The sequence below is a fragment of the Populus trichocarpa genome, chromosome 3 (assembly GCF_000002775.5).
Source record: "Populus trichocarpa isolate Nisqually-1 chromosome 3, P.trichocarpa_v4.1, whole genome shotgun sequence".
NCBI classification, from domain to species: domain Eukaryota; kingdom Viridiplantae; phylum Streptophyta; class Magnoliopsida; order Malpighiales; family Salicaceae; genus Populus; species Populus trichocarpa.
Genome location: NC_037287.2, coordinates 3,444,698 through 3,465,395, shown reverse-complemented (window position 1 = coordinate 3,465,395; position 20,698 = coordinate 3,444,698). Strand labels below are relative to the sequence as shown.

Genomic DNA, 20,698 nt, shown 5'->3' with positions numbered 1-20,698 from the left:
AACGTAGAGCAAGAACAGGTGTTTTTCGCGTCTGAGTTGAAAAAAACATCAAATTTTGATATACTGATTTCGAAACCATAAAAAAACACACTAAAAATGTACTCTGATAAACGCTGTCCATGCATTACCGAACTACCAAACACACCCCAAGGGATGATGATGAACCTTAGGGATACAGGACTTACACAGGTTACAGAGTTGCAGGCAACCAGCTGAACCCCATAATTTCCAGGATGGCCAGCTGATTTTAGCGTACAGAAATTGATCATATAATAGAAATTACAGATAGGATTAAACTGTCGGTTAAAATTATTAAGCTTGTGACAAGATAAGGATCGAAAGCGAATGAAAAGATAGGATGGAAGCGTAATTAATAAAAAGCGTCAAATGCGTCAAATGGAAAGATCAGCCAAGTCAAAAGTCCTTTCAACAGCTTTGAACCACGAATCCACCTTCTTCTTCCTCAGCTCCTCATTTAGTTTGGGACGGAAAGTGGTGTCAGACTTGGACTTTTCTCCAGAAGCAAAAATCTCTTCTTCTGTCCAAACCCCGACAGCTAAACCAGCAGCATAGGCTGCTCCGAGGGCTGTTGTCTCAATATCAGCAGGTCTCACCACAGGGCTCCCTAGCAAGTCAGCCTGCGAGGGGCAATCAAAATTGTTACATAACAGTAAATAAGAGCAAATATGACTGATACAGTAATAAGAAGAACGCTTTAAAGCTCAAACCTGAATCTGCATCAAGAGGTTGTTGACAGTAGCACCACCATCCACTCTAAGCAAGAATTCTTCCTCCTCAGTACCTGCGGCATCTTTATGCATTGAATCTAACACATCCTTCACTTGAAAACACATGCTCTCAAGCACAGCTCGAGCAATGTGAGCCTTGCTTGTAAACCTTGTGATCCCAATACAAACCCCACGAGCATCATCACGCCACCATGGAGCAAACAATCCATTGAAGGCAGGAACAAAATAAACCCCACCAGTTGTGTCAACCTGAGATGCCAGTTCCTCGATTTCACCCGCGCTTTTAATTACTCCAAGACTATCTCTGAGCCATTGAACTGCAGCCCCAGCAATAGCAATTGAGCCTTCAAGTGCATAGTTTGCTGGCGCTTTTGAGCCAAGCTTAAATGCCAAGGTGGTTAGAAGCCCATGCGTTGAATGTACCACCTCCTCACCCGTGTTGCGAAGTATGAAAGCACCAGTTCCATAAGTGCTCTTAGCCTCACCCTTTTTACAAGCTTGCCCAACCATCGCAGCGTGTTGGTCACCAAGACATCCAGCAATTGGGAAACCAACAAGCGGCCATCCCTCTGTGATCTTTCCAATAATCTCAGAATTACTGATAATTTTTGGAAGAATTTCAGCTGGGATTTTCAGGGTTTCTAATGTAGGTTTATCCCATTCAAGAGTCTTAAGATTCATGAGCATAGTTCGAGATGCATTAGAGACATCAGTCACATGCAAGCCACCCTTTACTCCGCCAGTTAAATTCCAGATCAACCAAGAATCTACCGTTCCAAACAAAGCATCTTTCTTCTTGATACCCTCTTTAACCGCATCCACATTTTCCATCAACCAGATTAACTTCATGGCACTGAAATAAGTGCTAATTGGCAATCCGCATGTCTCAACGAAATGAGTCCTTCCTCCTGGCATTTCTTTCTCCAGCCTCCTGTTAAAAGAAAACCCTTCAAAATATGCTTACAGTAATTCTTGGAAACACCGCAAATGATCAAATATTAAAAAAAAAAGTCTAAAATCTTTTGGTATCATAAATTTCCAGCAATAGAAATCAATCAAAAGGGATACATTAGATCCTTACAATAAATCTTGGAAACACAGCTAATGATCAATGATTTGAAAAGAAAAAAAGAGAGAGAGAAAAAGTCAAACCTTCTAGTATCACAAATTTCCAGCAATATCAATCAATCAAATGGGGGTAATATCAAAACCAAAGCAACAATAAAGAAATTCTGATAAAGAAAATCCTCAGTCATAGGAAAAAAAAAGAAAGAAATAATTTTGGAGTGAAAATGGAAGATAAGCGAAGTAAAGGAAACCTGCAAACAGAAGTGGTGCGAACATCCATCCAAACAATGGCATTATAGAGGGGACGACCAGTGGATTTGCTCCAAACAAGAGTAGTTTCTCTCTGATTGGTCAAACCAATAGCCTTCAAAGCAGCGTCCACATTATGCCCCTCTGCCGAAGCATTGTCCACTGCCTTTGCCATGCACACCTTCACACTCTCCAGTATTTCCATTGGGTCATGCTCCACCCATCTACAATCACCACCACCACCAACATCATCATCATCATCATCATCATCATCATCATCATCATCATAAAGAAAAAGAAAAGAAAGGGAAATAATTTAGAGTACCCGGCTTGAGGATAGAGCTGGGTGAACTCAACCTGGTGAGATCCAACACAGCGAGAGTTACGGTCATAGATGATGAATCTGGTGCTGCTTGTGCCTTGATCAATGGAGCCAATGAAGGCAGCCTCCTTTGTTTTCGCCATTTCTTGATTGAGAGACAGACAGGGAACAAACACAAGAAAAAACGCTGCCTACGAGCACCTCCTAAATGGAAAGCCAAGAATTAAAAAATATTATTTTGGCTTTTTTATATTTGTTTACATGATCCACAGACAGCGCTAAACAAGATAATCAAATGCTTTTTCTTTCTTTCTTTCAGACGAATGCCATTCTTATATATCTTCAAAAAAACTAAAATTAACAACGTAGATTCAACAAAAATTAATTAATTAATTAATTAAATACAGCCATATAAAAAACTATTTAAAAAACTATTTTATTAATTTATCTCCTCAAAATAGCATCTTTATTTATACTATTAATAAAAAAAATACTATTTTATTAATTTATCTCCTTAAAATAACATTTTTATTTATACTATTTTATCGATTTATCTCTTTAAAATAGCATCTTTATTTATACTATTTATAAAAAAAAATACTATTTTATCAATTTATCTCCTTAAAATAGCATTTTTATTTATACTATTTTATCGATTTATCTCTTCAAAATAGCATCTTTATTTATACTAATTATTTTTTTAAAATATTTTTTTACCTATTTAGCTTCTAAAATAACTATTTTATCAATTTAATTCCTTACAAGAAGGAGTAGTTGATGAAAACAAGGCCAGTTGCCTTGGGATTGTAAACTTAGTCGTTTATCGTTATCCATCCACCAAGTTTGGTCAATCTTGCTTGAGTCAATCTCCACGTATTTTGTATTTTACTTATTCAATGCTAAGAATTATTATTTCTTTATATATTTTTAAATCTTCAATGGACATATAATCTATGCACTATCATAGATTTTTCGTGACGTATAAAAGAGGTTGTTTGGAACATAATTTCACTTAATTTTAATTTTTTTTATTTTAAATTAGTTTATTATTTTTATGTTTTTAGATTGTTGTAAAGTGTTGATGTAAAAATAATTTTTTTAAATATATTTCGATGCAAAATATATCTAGAAAAACAATCGCTGACACCCTTTCAAACACTACACAAGTTGATGAATTTTTTTTAAAAAATGATAAGATATTCAATCCATTTTTCTATATAGTAGAAGTTGAGTGTTGTGGTGGTTGCGGTTACTTTTCAAAGTGCTTTTTATTTGAAAATATATCAAAATAATATATTTTTTTATTTTTTAAAAATTATTTTTAACATCAACGCATCAAAATGATCTAAAAAGACTAAAAAAATTAATTTAAAGTAAAGAAAAACATAAAAAAAATTTAAATTTTTTTAAATTTTTTTTTAAAACACAAAAATAAACAAAACATAAGAGGTAAAAATAAAAGAATTAATGTGAAGATCAAAGGATAAAATGAGTGGTGGAAATGGTGTGTGTGGCCCAAGACCACGAGGCATAGGAGATATCGTGACTTCTTTTGTTTCCTATCCTCAGGGAGGAGATGGTTGGATATAAACGCCATGCTTGTGCATCGTCACGAGGAGCTCAAAAGTCAACTTTTATTGGTTAGTCTATGATTGGATTTTATAAGATCAAACGATTCACATTCTAAATATGTTTAATAATGTTGATGGTAAATTATGCTCACCAAATAATTTTTGGTATACCAATTAAGCAATTACCATACTAATCCATCCAAAATAATCCTACTTCTTATGTTCTATTCGATAAAAATTAAATACAATGTAATGTAAACCTGAACAAATTTAGTTTTTTTTAGAGAATATGTTAAATAATAATACAAATCATGTTTTGGGGTCTCATCTAACAGTTTAAACTATTTAATTGAAATGATTCTTTAACACTGTTGAGCAAAAAAAAAAAAAAGAAGTGTTTAGATGAGCATTCACGAGTGCTCTGAATTGCTCTACACCCTTTTTCGTCGAGTGAAAACCATAGTTATATGACTCGTTTGAGGTTTGACCAAACTCAAATTTAATCAATTTTTTTCTTACTAGAGTGGTCTTACTTGCTTTAGGAATGCTAAGAAGGGCGTGTGGTTGTGTTTTTTTTTCAAAGTGCTTTTCACTTGGAAATATATCAAAATAATGTTTTTTTATTTTTTAAAAATTATTTTTGACATCAACACATCAAAATGATTTAAAAACATCAAAATAATATTATTTTAAAATAAAAAATTAAAAAAAATTAATTTTTTTTAAACATGAAAAAAGAGAGTAGGATTAGACATTTCCATCAACAAAGAGAATATAAGGGTGTCCCAATAGACACCGATGTCTATAACGACTCATTTATAGGACAAGGAAGTGTTGCTTGTCGTTTATCCATCCATGCTTGTTTTGTTTTGATGGTTGGATGGACGCGGCATGCTTGTGCATCGTCGCGAGGAGCTCAAAAGTCAACATACTTAATTATAATTTAATCCTTCTTCTTCTTCTTCTTTTTTGAAGATGTAATCATCATAAAAATGTATATAAATTCATCTGTAGCTAATTAGAAGAGGTCGAGAATGTAATAACGGTTGTTTTTTAAAGTATTTTTTATTTTTAAAAAATTATTTTTGACATCAACGTATCAAAATTATATGAAAATATAAAAAAATAATTTTAAAAAAAATAAAAAATAAATAAAATTAAAATGTTTTTAAGATAAAAAGATTCACATTCAAAATATGTTTTAATAATTTATAAAAATCTTATTGGTCAGTCTATGATGGTTGATGGTAAATCATGCTTACCAAATAATTTCTCGTATACCAATTAAGCAATTACCATAGTAATCTAATATTTTGTTGCTACTCTAGCTAGGATCTCATGACCTTTAACACTTTGGTATGCTCTCAACATGCTTATATAACTTAACATCGCGATGGTAACTTCTATTTTTAGAGAATAATATAAATTATATTTTAAAATTATATTTAATAATTTGAAATATTAAATTGAAATAATTTTTTGATATGGTATCTGAGTTTTTTTGATCAAACAGTCACGAATTTAAATCTTATATCTTTCATTCTATTTGAAAAACTTAAGTACGAGGTAGTATGAGTATAATGAAAATTCTTTTGTCTTTGCAATGATGATATTTTTTTAGTGACTTGTTTGAGAGTGTGGTTGCGGTTGCTTTTCAAAGTGTTTTTTATGCCGAAATGCATCAAAATAATGTTTTTTTATTTTTTAAAAATTTATTTTTAAGATCAGCGCATCAAAACGATCCAAAACATATAAAAAAATTAATTTTTTTTTAAATTAAATTTTTTGAAAACATGGGTTAGCCCGCGTTTCCAAATAACTAAGTTTTTGATAAATAAGTTAATCTGTTAAGTTTTATAATTACGGTGGAGTCTCATAAATTACTGGGAACAGAGAGGAATTAAATTTAGTAGAGTGGTCTTGCTTTCTTTAGGAAATGCCATGGAAAAAAGAAAAAAGAAAAAAGAAAAATAAAAAATAATTGAGCTTTAGGAATGCTAAGAAATTTCGGACATTTCCATCTAGCAATAGCAGACAAGGTTGTTCCTATAGACACCGATGTCTTGCCATTATTATTACCATTAATATTATTATTACAAGTCTACCATCATAAGTATATATCACCTTCACTATCACCGTTATTTTTATTATAAATATTGCAATTTTTATTTTATTTTATTATCATTATTTAAAAACCATGAAAGATAATTTACTTTATAATAAAATATTTTTCTTGATACATCTAAACGATTATTTTTCCCACGAAAACAAGCATACCCCTTTATACGAAGCTAATTATTGATCCGAACATAAAATCAATACTTATGCTTGATGTATTATTAGTATTGATACATCTAAACGATAAAAAATAAATTATTTTATAGAAAAATATTTTTTATTTTTCTCACGAAACAAGCGTACCTTTTATAACACAAAATCAACAGTTATGCCAACACAAATTCAACTCTCTATTATTTGAAACTATATATCATCGCCAATTTAATTATAAACCCTACCCAAGTTCGATTGTAAGATATTAGATTTTGAAGTAAACTTCTTAGGTTTGATTTCAAAACATCCGAAATCTTAACACATGGTGTGAATGAGCTTGGTGGTGCTCACTATGTTCTTTTTTGATACAAAACGACAACGCAAGACTCAAGGGACTTAGTCGTTTATCCACCCACCATGTTTGGTGTTGCTGTTATCATGGATCTTCCTTGAGTCAATCTCCACGTATTTTGCATTTTACTTATTCAATGCTAGGAATTATTATTATTCTTGAAATAGTTTATGAGTTGGTGAAAACAAGATATCTTCTTTATATATTTTTGAATCTTCAATGCAATATCATGGACTTTTCTCATAATGAGACGGTTTGTAATGACGTTTCACTAAATTTTGATTTTTTTCTTTAAAATTAGTTTTTTTTATGTTTTTAAATTATTTTGATATACTGATTTAAAAATATTTTTTTAAAAATAAAATAAAGATATGATTTTAATATATTTCTAAACAAAAAATTACCTAAAAAAACAACTGCTCATACTCTCAATCATAGTTTTTAAACCCGGCCCGGTCCAAGGCCCGGTTCCGGGTTTTGACCGGGTCAATCCCTATTTTTAAAAAAATTCAAAACGGCGTCGTTTTAGTAAAAAAAACAAAAGTCAACGAGTTGCAACCGAGTTTTTGACCGGGTTTTGCTGGGTTGGCCTAGTCACACCGGGTCATGATTTTTTATATTTTTTTATCAACCCAACCCGATTCTAGCTCTGGATTAGCCGAATCCCAGATCAACCTGTCAAGTCAGGTCAAATTTCAAAACTATGCTCTCAATCGCTTATACCCTCTCAAACCCGTCAAGTCAGGTTAAATTTCAAAACTATGATCTCAATCGCTTACACCCTCTCAAACACTAGAGAAGAAGTTAAATCCATCTTTTTTACATAGTAGAAGTAGACAAATAGGAGAAAAGGGTAAAAACTAAAGAATAAGTAGTGATGTGAAATCAAAGGATAAAATGAGCGGTGGAGATGGTGTGTGTGGCCCAAGACCACGGGTCATAGGAGACATCGTGACTTTTAGGTTTCCTATCCACAGGGAGGGGATGGTTGGATGGACAGGCCATGCTGGTGCGTCGTCACGAGGAGCTCAAAAGTCAACATACTTAATTTATGAAAGTTTTATTCGTTAGTCTATGATTGGATTTCTTAAGATAAAAACATTAACAGCCTAAATATGTTTAATAATTTATAAAAATCTTATTGGTCAGTCAATGATCGTTGATGGTTAATTATGGTTACCAAATCATTTTTCTTTCGTCTACCAATTAAGAATTAACATCCTAATCCATCCCAACTATTTTCGTCTTTCTTATTCTATTTGATAAAAGTTAAATATAAGATACTATGAACCTGAACAAATATAACTTTTATTTAAAAAAATATATTAAAAAAATAATATAAATCATGTTTTAGAATCTTGCTTAACAATTTAAACTATTTGATTAATAAGGTTCTTTGAGATAAAAATAAAAGAAAGGAGTTGTTAGAAAAGTATTCACAAGTGCTCAGAATTGCAGTACTCCCTCTTCCATCGAGTGAAGACCATAGTTATAGGGCTTGTTCAAGGTTTGACCTAATTCAAATTCACACTACCAGAAAATTGATAAATACAAATGGAAATATCGAAGGAATATTTTTGTCGGTAAATTTCTGAGGGTTTTACTGACGGAAATATTCCACCGAATGAATAAATTACAGTTGGAAAAAAAAATTAAAACAAAGCAAAAAAATTGATGACGTGTCATTTTTACCAAATGAATAAATTCCTATCTTCTTCTTCTTTTTCACTATATGTAAAAAACATCAATATCTATTTCTTCTCTTCTCTTCTCTCCTCATCTTCTTCTCTTCTTCTCCATGCTCGAGTATGTCTTCTTCTTCTTTCTTCTTTTATCCTCTTAGTGTTTTTTTAATTAATATGTTTTACAAAATTTTTTTTCTCTTCTTAACTTCACTTGCAACTACATTAAGGTAAAATTTTTTTTCTTCTTCTTTTTTCATGCTTTTTTTCACTATATTTGTTATTTTATTTTATTTTTAATTGTTTTTGTTCTTAATAATTGTATAAATGTTGTTGTGAGATTTGTTTTTCATATGAGATCAATTTTTAGTTGATTTATTTATAGAATTTTTAAATTTTTAGCAATTGTAACTTTATTTTTTTCATATGAATTTTTTTAGTTGAATTTATTTTTTCGTTTTATTTATTTGTTGCAAATTTGTTTGAGTTGATTTTCTTATTCTTTTTTCCAAGCATTTTGAGTATATATTATAGAGTGTTGATTTATATTAATTTAATTATTTTATAATTTTATAAAATGGATTTTTTAAAAATGTTTTTAAATAATTACCGACGAAATTACCGATTGTATTTTTCGAGGATATACCGACGGAATGAAATGAGTAATTTTTTTTACGTGTCTGTTCCGTCAGTAAATCCATCGGTAATAATATTTTTTTATTACCAACGGATTTACCGACGAACAAAAAATTACCGATGAAAGATTCATAGACAGAGCATTTCCATCGGGATTTCGTTGGTAAATTAATTACTGACGAAATACGTGTCTTACACAAAATGAAAAATTCCGTTGGTAAAACTGTTAAATGTTGTAGTGTCAATCTATTTTTTTTTTAATTACTAAAATGATGGTTTTTTTTATTTGTTTTCAAATAAAATGATGCTTTTAGATAAATAAGTTAATCTGTTAAGTTTTATAATTATAGTGGAGTCTCGTAAATTACTGGGAATGGAGAGGAATTAAAATGAGCTTTCTTTATGAAATGTCATGGAAAAAAAAAAAAACAATTTAGCTTTAGGAATGCTAAGAAATTCTGGACAATCCCATCTACCAATAGCAGAAAAAGGTTGTTCCCATAGACACCGATGTCTATAGCGACTCATAATTTTATTATTATCATATTATTTTTTTAATAATATTATTATAAATCATTATCATTTTCATCATCACCATTATCTTCATTATAAATATTACAATTCTTCTCATTTTATTATCATTATTTAAAAACCATGAAAGAAAGATAATTTACTTTATAATAAAATATTTTCCTTAATACATCTAAAAACAATAGTTTTTATTTTATCTTACTCAGCCTTGAGATTATGGTTCAACTTATTAGGTTAATGAATTGACCCAATAGATTAATTAACTTAATAAATTCAATTTTCTATTATTTAAAACTATATATATAATGTTAAAACTAAATTAAATTAGTTATGTTGATCTTGGTGAATTGATAAAATCTTTTGAGTTAACAAGAGAGGTTCAAGATTTAAATCATACTTTAAATAATTTGGGTTTTTTTTAATAATTATATAAATCAAATTTAATCACATCAATTTAATTATAAACCTTACCCAAGTTGGATGGTAAGATATTAGATTTTGAAGTAAACTTGTTAGGTTTGATTCCATCGTAAGAAAAAAAAATAGAGTAAATTCAAATCATCCGAAATCTTAACACATTACTTCGTTTTTTTTTTTATATATATATATAAAACGACATCCAAGGACGATCCAAGTTGTTGGGTTGGCTAACATCTTATCGAGGCATTTATTATTCTGTCATGTTAGGCTAACGTCCCGACAACTATAATAATGACAAGAAATTATAATTCAACTAGTCATATATATATATATATATATATATATATATATATATAAATTTATTTTTAAAAATCATCAATTTAAATATTATAAATTTTAGAGTCATTGAAACTTACATGGTTATTAACTTTAAAACTCGTGAGATTAGTCGAGGTGCACGCAAGCTGACCCGGACATCCACGTTAATAATAAAAAAAAAAACATGAGAAGTAGCTTAATGATCAGGTTTTGAGTTTGCTCCCTAATAATCACGAGTTCGAATGCTCTCAGAGTCACTGGAAGTTTATATGGTCATTAACTTCAGGATCCGTGAGATTAATTAAGGTGCGTGCAAGCTGGTCTGGACACCCATATTAATTAAAAAATAAAATAAAAAAGAGAGTAAGGATACAATTTAATAAAATAAAAATAAATATCAATTAGTTTAACTTCTATATTTATATCTATGAATTAGTTTGCACGACAAAAAAGATTAAATTTTATTTTTAAAGCACTAAATAATACACTTAAATATCCATGTAACAACAAAAAGTCATATCAGGCAAGAAAACCTGCCAACCACCATCTTCGCCCTTACCACATATTTTTTTCTCGTTTAATGTCTTCATCATAGCCCCACTTCTGCATTTTCATGAAGCACTTGGTATTCTGCATTGGAATCCCCGTCCGGCGGAGCTGGCGAAGAACCTCGCTCCCCCTCCTCCCTGTAGTAAATAAATCAACAAATTCATTAGTTTTCAATGGTGAATATACTAAGAAAATATTCTCTGCCAAATTTTATTTTCAATTATATATATATATATATATATATATATATTGTGTGTGTGTGTGTTTTTCTCTAAATTTTGGTATAAAAACAAACTGGACTCTGATTAATCTGGTCAAGCCGGGTCAATTTATTAAAAAATTTAATTTTTTTTTATGAAATTTGAACTTAAAATTTTATTTTAAAAAATAAACATCAAATTACTTGAAGCAATAACCTATTTACGTGTGTGATTTACACTCATGGAGTTAAAATTGATGAAGATAAAAAAAAAAAGTGGCTAAAATTATTAATATTCTTATAAGCATAATTAATAGAGGATGAGAACATACGTTAAGGAGTAAATGATTAATCCAATCGCTACAATTGCAAAAGAAAGAAAGTATAACCAATCAACCTGCAATTAAAGTAGTTTGTTCATCATGATTAGTTAAATACATTAATTTATTAAAAGAAAATAATATATATATATATTAATTGTATTTTAGTAGTTATTACCTGTTGGTGGTAGAAAAAGACACGGAAAACGACAGCCCACATGTCGGCTGTGAGAATAGACAGGTTGAACATTGTGGCTCCACTTAACTGTATATATTATATTTTCATCACATAATTTTTTCAATAAATACTTTATCATTATTATCAATATCTCGATGCTAAATGCATGAATGGATTTCTGTTTTCTATAATATCTTTGTGTTTTAAAGATAAATGTAAAACAATTCTTCAAATCTTGGAATGATTACATGTGTTTGGAAGTATAGTTGTAATTATTTTTTAAAGTGTTTTTTATTTGGAAATATATTAAAATATTACATTTTTTATTTTTTAAAAATTATTTTTGACATCAGTGTATCAAAATAATCTAAAAACACCAAAAAAATAGTAATTTCAAGCAAAGAAAAAACAAAAATTTTTTAATTTTTTTAAAAGTATCTTTAAAATATAAAAACAAACAGGGTACCAATTCAATTCTTTAAATTATTTTATTTTAGCAAATACCTATTTAATTATGGAACTTGAGGTCATGCATATAATTTATTTTTTAACCGTTATTCATGATTTCTAATTAGAAAACCTATATTAATTAGAATGAAAAACCAATTTAATCTAGAAATTTAAATTGTTAAGGCATCTTCAAAAATAACTTTATATTTTTAGTATATTCTCTCAAGTAAATATTCTCCTAGTTGTGATATACACTACTCTCAATATAATTTTTTTTTATACCGTTATTCATGATTTCTAGTTAGAAAATCTATATTAATAAGATTAAAAAAACAACTTAATCCAGAAATTTAAAACTTAATTCTTCAAAAATAACTTTATAGTTTTAGTAATCTCCCTCGAGTAAAAGCTAAAGCTTCTTGGACTTGCAAACTTACAAACAACAAAGGGAGATTTTACCTTTAGAACGAAGGGAGCGAGAGAATAGAATAAGAACATGGATAGAGTGTAGCCAGCAATGGCAAATACCTGAAACCAAAATAAATATAAATGTCTAGGTCTATATATATCATTCTTATAGTTCTTAGCACAGATATAAATTACTTACAATATCTTTAGACCAGGCGACTGCTTCCAAACTCTTTAGCTCCACTATAGATCTAAAATGAAGTTATGGAATATTGAAGATAACGTACTTCATATATATACACTCCAGCTTATAATTATATTCGAAATCTTTGAAATTCAAAATAAAAATCAAGGAAGAGGGACACTACTGATGTTTTTTCATATTTTTTTTATATAAAAAAATCAAGTTGACCTGAACCGGGCTGAAATTTATAAACATGTTCATGGGTTAGCTTTGACGTGTGGAAACTCGGTCTCTTCCTCCTCAGTTATTAAACAGTCTTTATATATTGTCAAAGAATCAATTCAACCCAAAAGCTTAAGCTATTAGATGAGGTTTCAAGATATGATTTATATTATTCTTTAACACACCCTCTCAAGTGAAAGCTATTTGAGCTTGAAATTTGCACAGACCCACATTATCTTGTGCTTCATTTTTATCAAATAAATGAGGATGTTGAGATTCGAACTCGTGATCGCTTGGTCATCAAGACTCTGATACCACGTCAAAAAACTAATTCAACTCAAAAGCTTAAGTTATTAGATATGTTTTATTTATATTATTCTCTAACACATTTATTCAAGTATTTTCTTAATTTTTATCAGCATATATTATTGTTGAAAAGGATACAACTCAACTGCACTCACTAGGAATCCATAAACACCGATCATTGCCACCACTTCAACACGACCTTTTTTCTTCACGCAGAATTCCTGGCATTAATTTCATAGAAGAATTAGGTAACTGACAATTTACAAGATGAAGATGCGTAAATATTAAGATTTAGTGTTTCAACTTTTAGTTGACGAATTAAAATTCATATTATTTGCATGCAAACAGGATTTACTAACCTCACCAACATTGCTCAAGGCAAAGAAAATTGTCCCAGCAATAACAAGGAAATCACCTAAAACGGGCTTTGAACCACCTGTAATATGTGCTTGCAATAATGATATTGCGTTCATAAGTACGTATTTTTACATTAAAAAAACTGAGTATACGAAAAGTGTCCCAGCAATAACAAGGAAAAGAGTGTATTTATTGATCATCTGGATGCTAATTATCTCTAGTTTGCGAGTAAATACCTGCACAGTAACATGTTTAATTATACTATTTATACACGCACACCATGTAGGCGTCAAGGAAGCCGATTTTGTTCATCCCAAAGTATCTCTAAAATGAGTTAATCTGTGTGATAAAATGATTGATATTATTCAAAAAATAATTCGGATCAGTGAATATGTTTAAATGAATACATATCATTAATTATTTCTTTAAAAAAATGGATCTAGTAACATGATCTTCAGAAATCTACAAGGATCTATATATCATTTTTTCTTATTTTTTCAAGAAACAAGGTAGATAGATCTTACTTTTAATGGGTTTTGACCATGATTATCTATAATCTTTCCATTTATAGACACGCGAGTTATAAATCCCAAGAAGAAATCAAAATAAAGCAAGGACAAGATCAGTGATCACGAGCATAGAAATATAATGAACAAGGAAAATTAAGTAGTTGCTAGACAAGGAAATAATGTCACCTCCTCCACCCACCCCGGCATCGGAGAGGAGCACTAAACCAAGCCCTAATACGCAGACGGCAGCACCAAGCAGCTGCCATAAGGTATAGCGAGTTCCCAGAAAGAACCAAGTGAGAGCTATAACCCATGCTACTGTCCAGCAGTCCAATAATGTCACGCTAGTTATTGATGAGAACTGGTATGCTTTGTTAACTACATGATCAAAGAAATCAATCAAGAAGAAGCTAATAATTTTATTTAAAAATAAAAAAAATACTTAGTTCTATTTTCAGAATGCAAATTTCAATCTTCAAATAAATTTAATAGTAGCAGTGAGATGAGTTTGGAGTGGCTAATTATACCTCATCCGTCCATGCTCTATATTAAGCAGGAAGGGGCAGGAGAGGATTTTTTCCCCCCATCGTTTTTGGTGTGGGTTTGGAGATTTTATTAATATGAAAGAAATACATAATTTTCCTCAATACAATTGATATCAAAGTTAATATCCAATGAGAGAAATTAATGTTAAGCACAAATAAATATTGAATATAACCATTATCACTACCAGAAAGTTAACAAATACAAATGGACACACCGACAAAGTATTTCCGTTGGTAGATTGTGATGGATTTTTTCGACTGATTATGCTATCACAGTATCCATCAGTAAACACCGATGAAATAATCTTTCGGTATATATCAAGAGAATTAAATAGGAAAAAGAAAAAATGAAAAAAAAAACTAAGAAGTATGATCTATGACATGTTATTTTTACAGACAAAATTACCGACGAATATAAATTCATCGGTTAAATCTGTTTGTAATATTTAATTTATGACTTGACTAGCAACCCTCCTCTCCCCTCTCATCTCTTATTTCTTCCTCTATTTTTCTCTTCAACAAACAACACCCTCCTTAATTTTATCATAAATCAATCTCCCGCTACAAATTAAGTCACCTTAATACTTAGTTTGTTAGCATCCCTGTTATGATTCAAATTTTATTGACGATTCGTAAGCACAACTACCCATTTTTTTTATTTGAATTGAATTTTAAAATGTTAAATTTTATTGCATATTTTTGTAGTATATGTATTTTGTTTGGGTGTTGTTTTATAGCTTTTTCTCATTGAAATTTGTTATATGAATATATGATTTGTACATGTTAGAGTTTGTTTGAGATTATATAAAATTGTATTTGTTTGTAAATTGATGAAATTTAATTTGGATTTGTGACTTAGATGTTTTGTGATAAAATAAATAATGGCTAGTTTAACGGGTTCGTTTTATATTTTGTCAATTTTATTGTCGAGTTGAAATTTTTGGTAAATGTATAAAAATTAAAATTTATATAGATAATTGATAATGCATTAGTTGTACTATTAAAATAGTTTGAGTAAGTTTGAGTTAAACCAATGTTCTTTTATTTATTTAGTTTATGTAATTAATTAATACATGTTGTCATTAATATTCTATATAGGTTTGACATAAGTAATGGACGATCGTTCATGTATGTATCGAGATTCATCTGAAGAGTTGCGTATGATGAATTATTGTAATGAAGTTCAAGGTTTTATTAATTACTTACTATCTAATATGATAAATATTAGTGGAGACGATATTAAATGTTCATGTAAGAAGTGCAAAAATAAAAAATTTCTCGATCTAGATGTTGTAACGATACATCTTCTCTAAAACAAAGTTCATGGAGAGATACCTGTGTTGGTTTGCACATGAAAAACCATATATTCCTCATGATACCATGGTAGAAATGATGGTTGGGTCAACTTCTAATTCTAGCAACGTGTATGAAGTTGTATATAACAATAGTAGTTCTTATATCAATATGATTATGGATGTGATGAGAATGAATCAGGGTTATGCTGATCAATATCCAATAATAGATAAAGAACCTAATGCAAATGCGATAAGGTTTTTTGATCTTTTAAAATACTTAGACGAACCATGGGTGTCCAATAGTAGATGAGTGCACAAATTATAGTAAATTATTGACCATTACACAGGTGTTCACTATCAAGTCAAATCATAGGTTGAGTGAGGCCGATTATGCAGAATTATTGAATGAGCGAAAAACATTTTACCTAAAGGGAATAGGCTGAAAGTGAACTTTTATGCTGCTAAATCCATGTTGAAACCCCTCGACCTAGGATGCTAGAAAATTGACATGCGTCCAAACTTTTGCATGTTGTACTATCTTGAAAATGCAGAGTTGATTGGGTACAAAACATGTGAGCATGCTCGTTATAACCCATAACTGGCATAGGAAGGACTCTTGTCCCACATATAAAACTTAGATACTTCCCAATCACACCTGGATTGTAAAAGTTATTCATGTCACTAAAAATTACTAAGTACATGACATAACATCATTCATATGATGCAGTGAATGGAGTGATGATGCACATTTCTAATGGCGAAGCCTGTAAACATTTTAATAGGGTGAATCCTAAGTTTTCAGTGGAATCAAAGAACATGTGTCTAGGGTTATATATAGACAAATTCAATCCATTCAAGTTATTTGTCTAGAGTTTTGAAGAATCACACTACAACTAAGTAAGATTGAAATCAAGATAAATTTTTTTAATCCTTTTATTCGATTTTATTATTCATTTACTAATAGATAATTCATTTGTACCATATAAGTTACATGATTTTTGGTATGAGATGAAAAAGAAAACTAAAAAATGTACAGAAAAAAAGAACTTACAAGTTAGAAGGAGGTGGCGGTTTGGAAGGATTTTAGACTGCTGTATATCTTGGATGCCGTGTGGGCAGAATCTATTCAGCATGTGATGCCTGATCATTTTGTGTGACGATCACACTCCGATACAAAGAGCCAGAACCAGCATGTTCACGGTTCCGTTACCATGCACACCAACAACTTCATTTCGTTCACTTCACATGCGAAACAATTACATCCGTTTTTTTATTTGTTGTTTTTTTATAAATATATTTAATTAACAACAATGTTCTCTTGCTGGTTATAGTTCTTGAACATGAACCAATCATGATGGAGCTTTTTGTGGAAATGCATGTGCGGATTGATGATCGCCAAAAAGGGTGCAACAACTCGTGAATAGCTGAGCTCAACACTTTGTGGTATGTTGTTTTCAACCATTTTTTTTTCTTAAGTTATTATTTTTTTGAATTTGCTGAATTTGTTTTTCCATGATACATATAACACCTGGTTGAAGGAGAGATACAATGACGATCTTTCAACCCACCTAAATCTCGATTCAGATTTGTGGTTGGAGGCAGTATCGTTCGTTGGACCTGATAAAAATCAAGTGTATGGTCTCTTTAACATTATGACTGAGGACTTGCGGACGACTTATAGTGTTTCAACGTCGGATGCTCGCAATCAGTTCCGCGCACTCAAACTCCAGTGTTTGAGGCGATTTTATACCAGTGAGTTTAAGCTCGAACGATCCATCTTGCTACTAATTATGAATGACTCAATGGTGAGACGACCAAACTCCGCCAATTGGTACTGAAGATGAGATCAAGAATGAGTGGTATATGTGCTCCTTCTTATTCGACCCACAATCTAGACCCTACTCCTTCAACACCTCTATTCTAGATTGATTCCATTTGAACTTATAAATGTTTAAATTTATAATAAATATTTGAAATTTATATTAATTTGTTTTTTAATTATTTTCTATTTCTTTTTAATAGATTTTTTTAATATATATTTTTAAATTATTACTGACGAGATTACCGATGGATTTAGTCCGTTAATATATTCTAGAGAGTTGAAAAAACATTACTGCATATATCACTACCACTATTTAAAATTATTATCAACGAACTCACCGACAAACTTCAAATCACCGACGGGAGTTTTTCCGACGGATTATTTCTATTCGTGAGCTTGTCAGTAGGTTTCGTGTAGATGGATTGTGAGTATAAATAAATACTCACAAGAAATTCTATCGATAAATCTAAAAATTCTAGTACTATATTGTCATGTGTAGTTAAATATACATAATTAAAATATAAATCTAACAATACATTTATTTTAAAAAATCAATTATTCAAGAAAAAAAAAACACAATGTATAAATCCTCAAACACAATGTATCCCCATTTTGTTATCGCGCCGCGTATGGCTGGGTTTGTTTTGAGTACCCAATACCCATCATGAGATGTGATTTTGCCAATGATGCCTTAAAGAGTAGAAGGCAGAAGGTAGGGCAGTAAGGTCATGTTTGGTAGTAAGATTTATTGACGAGTTGAATTCTTAAGAGGAAAGAGGGTGGTGTTACATTTACCTTTCAAATGGGTGTTTTTGGTGGGTAATTACTATTATCCTGCAAGCATGGATCGATGGTATTAATATTATTGTTTTTCTATTTTAAATTACATATCAAATTAACCCTTTATCTATAATTATTTTTTGAAAGTGTTTAAGAGTGTAATAGCAATTGTTTTTAAAAGTATTTTTCGTTTAGAAATACATTAAAATATAATTTTTTTTAAAAAAATTTAACATCAAGAATAATCTAAAAATACTAAAAAAAATTAATTTAAAATAAAATAAAAAAATTTAAATCTTTTTAAAAATATTTTGCTAAAAACAAACATTGTCTCCGAGAGCAAAAATGGCCATGTGGTTTGGACCTATGACTCTAACCAGCAAACAGCACTCACTCAAGCTTCGGTATCAACGACAACACAAGTCATTCTTTTTCTTTAGGATAATAAAATGATTGAAAGGCAATTGGTATTAAATTAAACATCCAATATCCAAAGCATTAATCTCGAAGGTGTCTTGATGTTCACCCACATAATGAAATGCAAGCATGATTAATTATGCAGAGTGAAAGGAGATAGAGTTTAGAGAAATAAGCCACCATTAATGAAATGCAAGCATGATTAATTATGCAGGGCGAAAGGAGAGAGAGCTTAGAGAAATAAGCCACCATTACTTACCAAGATAATTTCCTTGAACATCAACGAAGCCTAGAAGGAGATACCAGTACCAAGAAACCTGCAGAATATCCCAACACAAACATGTTAATCATAGCCTCCTTCCCCCCAGAAGAAAAGGAAGAAGAGCAAGGTACCTGTAGTTTTTGGCGCCTGTACAGCAATATGCTGCCATAAATCAAAGCTAAGGCCAAGTAATTGAAGGATGATTGTGTAAGGGGCGCGTCAACACCTGCAGCCAGATGCCCACAACATGCAATATCTTGAAATCATATATAAAGCTAAAGCTAACAAGAACAGCAGCAGAGCAGCAGTGAAGAGGTTACCAAGACTGGCTACTAGAGAAGAAGTGATGCTGCCCATTGCAAGCACAAAAGACACCATCTGACCTAGGAACAGTAAGTACAGTGTCCACAGATTTACGTGGCTTCTCCACCACCTGTTAATTTCATACAAGCAGCTCATTCTGAATCTACACAAAACCAAAACAGAAAGCAGAGCTAAGACTAATACATAGAACTCTCTCCCTCCCTCTCCCTCTCTCTCTGTGAATCAATCATCTTTGTAAGGTTTCTTCGAGGCTGTTTGGTTCATTTCAAGTTTTCATCTACCGTTCTTTCTCTGGAAGGGAAGACTTGTGGTGGTTGGGAAAGTTGTCATGTGCAACCTTCCCTATTGCTATTTATTTATTTCCATTGGAAAAGATAGAAAAGTAATTTACTGCTGCTGCAGCAGCAAGTTTTGGATCTAACTAATTATGTTATCTGTGATTGCCGTGGGTTAATTTTTTTTAAAAAAATTATATATATAACGTTTTTATAATTTAAAAAATTTAGTTTGAATATTGTTTTTATAAATATATGGAATTAAATAAATTAAAAACCATATCTGCTAATAAATAAATAAAAAGTCATAACAATACTTAAAAAATTAAGAGACAAGTGTATATCAAGATATTTAATTTTAAAAGACAGGATATTTACCTGGTTATATTTGCTAAATTTATTTATTAAAATAATTTTTTATTCAAGCAAATGATAATAGAAATAGAGATACAAATTAAATTGATTGAATAGAATAAAAAGAGAAAAAACACCATGCAAGATTGCACATATTAGAAATATTATCTGAAAATATTTTTTTTTATTTTTAAAAATAAAGTTCATCCATACAAAATATAAAAAAAAATTATAGATAGATAAGAAAAAATCTTCAAATTTAAATGCATAACAAAAAAAATAATTATCATTTAAAAGATGATCTCTAAACAAAATAAAAGAGATAAAGGGGTATTAATCTAAATATAAATTAAAATTTTTTAGAAAAAAAACCACAAAAAAATATTAATTAAAAAAAAAATTAGAAAAAAGAAAAAGTAAAGGCTAGGTGTTGCTGCCCAGTTGGCCTATTTTATGAAGGCTTGCACGGCTGAGCACCTAATTTTTTATTGCAAAATCTATTTGAAAAAAAATATTAGACGATCGGTTTCGGTTTTGGTTTTTGATGCCTAAAATCAAAAAAACCTATATACTTTTTCGGTTTGGTTTTTTCCCGATCCTAACTGCTGGGAAAACATACACACACATACACAAATAGGAAGAGGGTTTGAGATCCATTGAATCATAATGCCTTTTCTTTTCACAAGGAAAACTTCGAAGTAATACTGAATCACTGATGAATTGTTATAAAACAGAATAATCAGCAAGTCCAACACCTAATTTCCTATACCCTA

General features: G+C 30.4%; 2 protein-coding genes across 4 annotated transcripts; both read right to left on the bottom strand.

The window, feature by feature from the left end:
• Positions 1 to 99: 99 nt before the first annotated feature.
• On the bottom strand, positions 100 to 2,700 carry LOC18096692 (glycerol kinase). The gene is made up of 4 exons (XM_006385229.3): positions 2,392 to 2,700; positions 2,069 to 2,290; positions 729 to 1,680; positions 100 to 638 (listed from the first exon to the last, which is right to left on the bottom strand). The coding sequence occupies exons 1-4, from the start codon at positions 2,529 to 2,531 to the stop codon at positions 393 to 395; spliced, it is 1,560 nt and encodes a 519-aa protein (XP_006385291.3). The 5' UTR covers positions 2,532 to 2,700; the 3' UTR covers positions 100 to 392.
• A 7,804-nt stretch (positions 2,701 to 10,504) lies between these two features.
• Positions 10,505 to 19,638, bottom strand: LOC18096691 (uncharacterized). Of its 3 annotated transcripts, XM_024596826.2 has the most exons (11): positions 19,293 to 19,638; positions 19,104 to 19,198; positions 18,970 to 19,027; positions 14,038 to 14,229; positions 13,345 to 13,421; positions 13,124 to 13,206; positions 12,473 to 12,524; positions 12,325 to 12,393; positions 11,416 to 11,502; positions 11,250 to 11,314; positions 10,505 to 10,855 (listed from the first exon to the last, which is right to left on the bottom strand). In XM_024596826.2, the coding sequence occupies exons 1-11, from the start codon at positions 19,429 to 19,431 to the stop codon at positions 10,759 to 10,761; spliced, it is 1,014 nt and encodes a 337-aa protein (XP_024452594.2). In that variant the 5' UTR covers positions 19,432 to 19,638; the 3' UTR covers positions 10,505 to 10,758. The 3 variants fall into 3 exon arrangements, with proteins under 3 accessions (XP_024452594.2, XP_052306936.1, XP_052306937.1); XM_052450976.1 differs by lacking the exon at positions 14,038 to 14,229; XM_052450977.1 differs by lacking the exons at positions 18,970 to 19,027; positions 19,104 to 19,198; positions 19,293 to 19,638 and adding an exon at positions 16,743 to 16,913.
• Positions 19,639 to 20,698: the final 1,060 nt, after the last annotated feature.

Bases quoted from the DNA above. Each gene is read 5' to 3' on its own strand.
- LOC18096692 (XM_006385229.3), bottom strand. From the start codon at position 2,531: ATGGCGAAAACAAAGGAGGCTGCCTTCATTGGCTCCATTGATCAAGGC. The intron at 1,681-2,068 runs GTTTCCTTTACT...TTCTTTTAACAG, and splicing joins CGCACCACTTCTGTTTGCAG to GAGGCTGGAGAAAGAAATGC. The intron at 639-728 runs GTTTGAGCTTTA...TGCCCCTCGCAG, and splicing joins ACCTCTTGATGCAGATTCAG to GCTGACTTGCTAGGGAGCCC.
- LOC18096691 (XM_024596826.2), bottom strand. From the start codon at position 19,431: ATGAGCTGCTTGTATGAAATTAACAGGTGGTGGAGAAGCCACGTAAAT. The intron at 12,394-12,472 runs GTAAGTAATTTA...TTTTGGTTTCAG, and splicing joins TCGCCTGGTCTAAAGATATT to GTATTTGCCATTGCTGGCTA. The intron at 11,503-12,324 runs GTAAAATCTCCC...TAATATATACAG, and splicing joins TCGCTCCCTTCGTTCTAAAG to TTAAGTGGAGCCACAATGTT.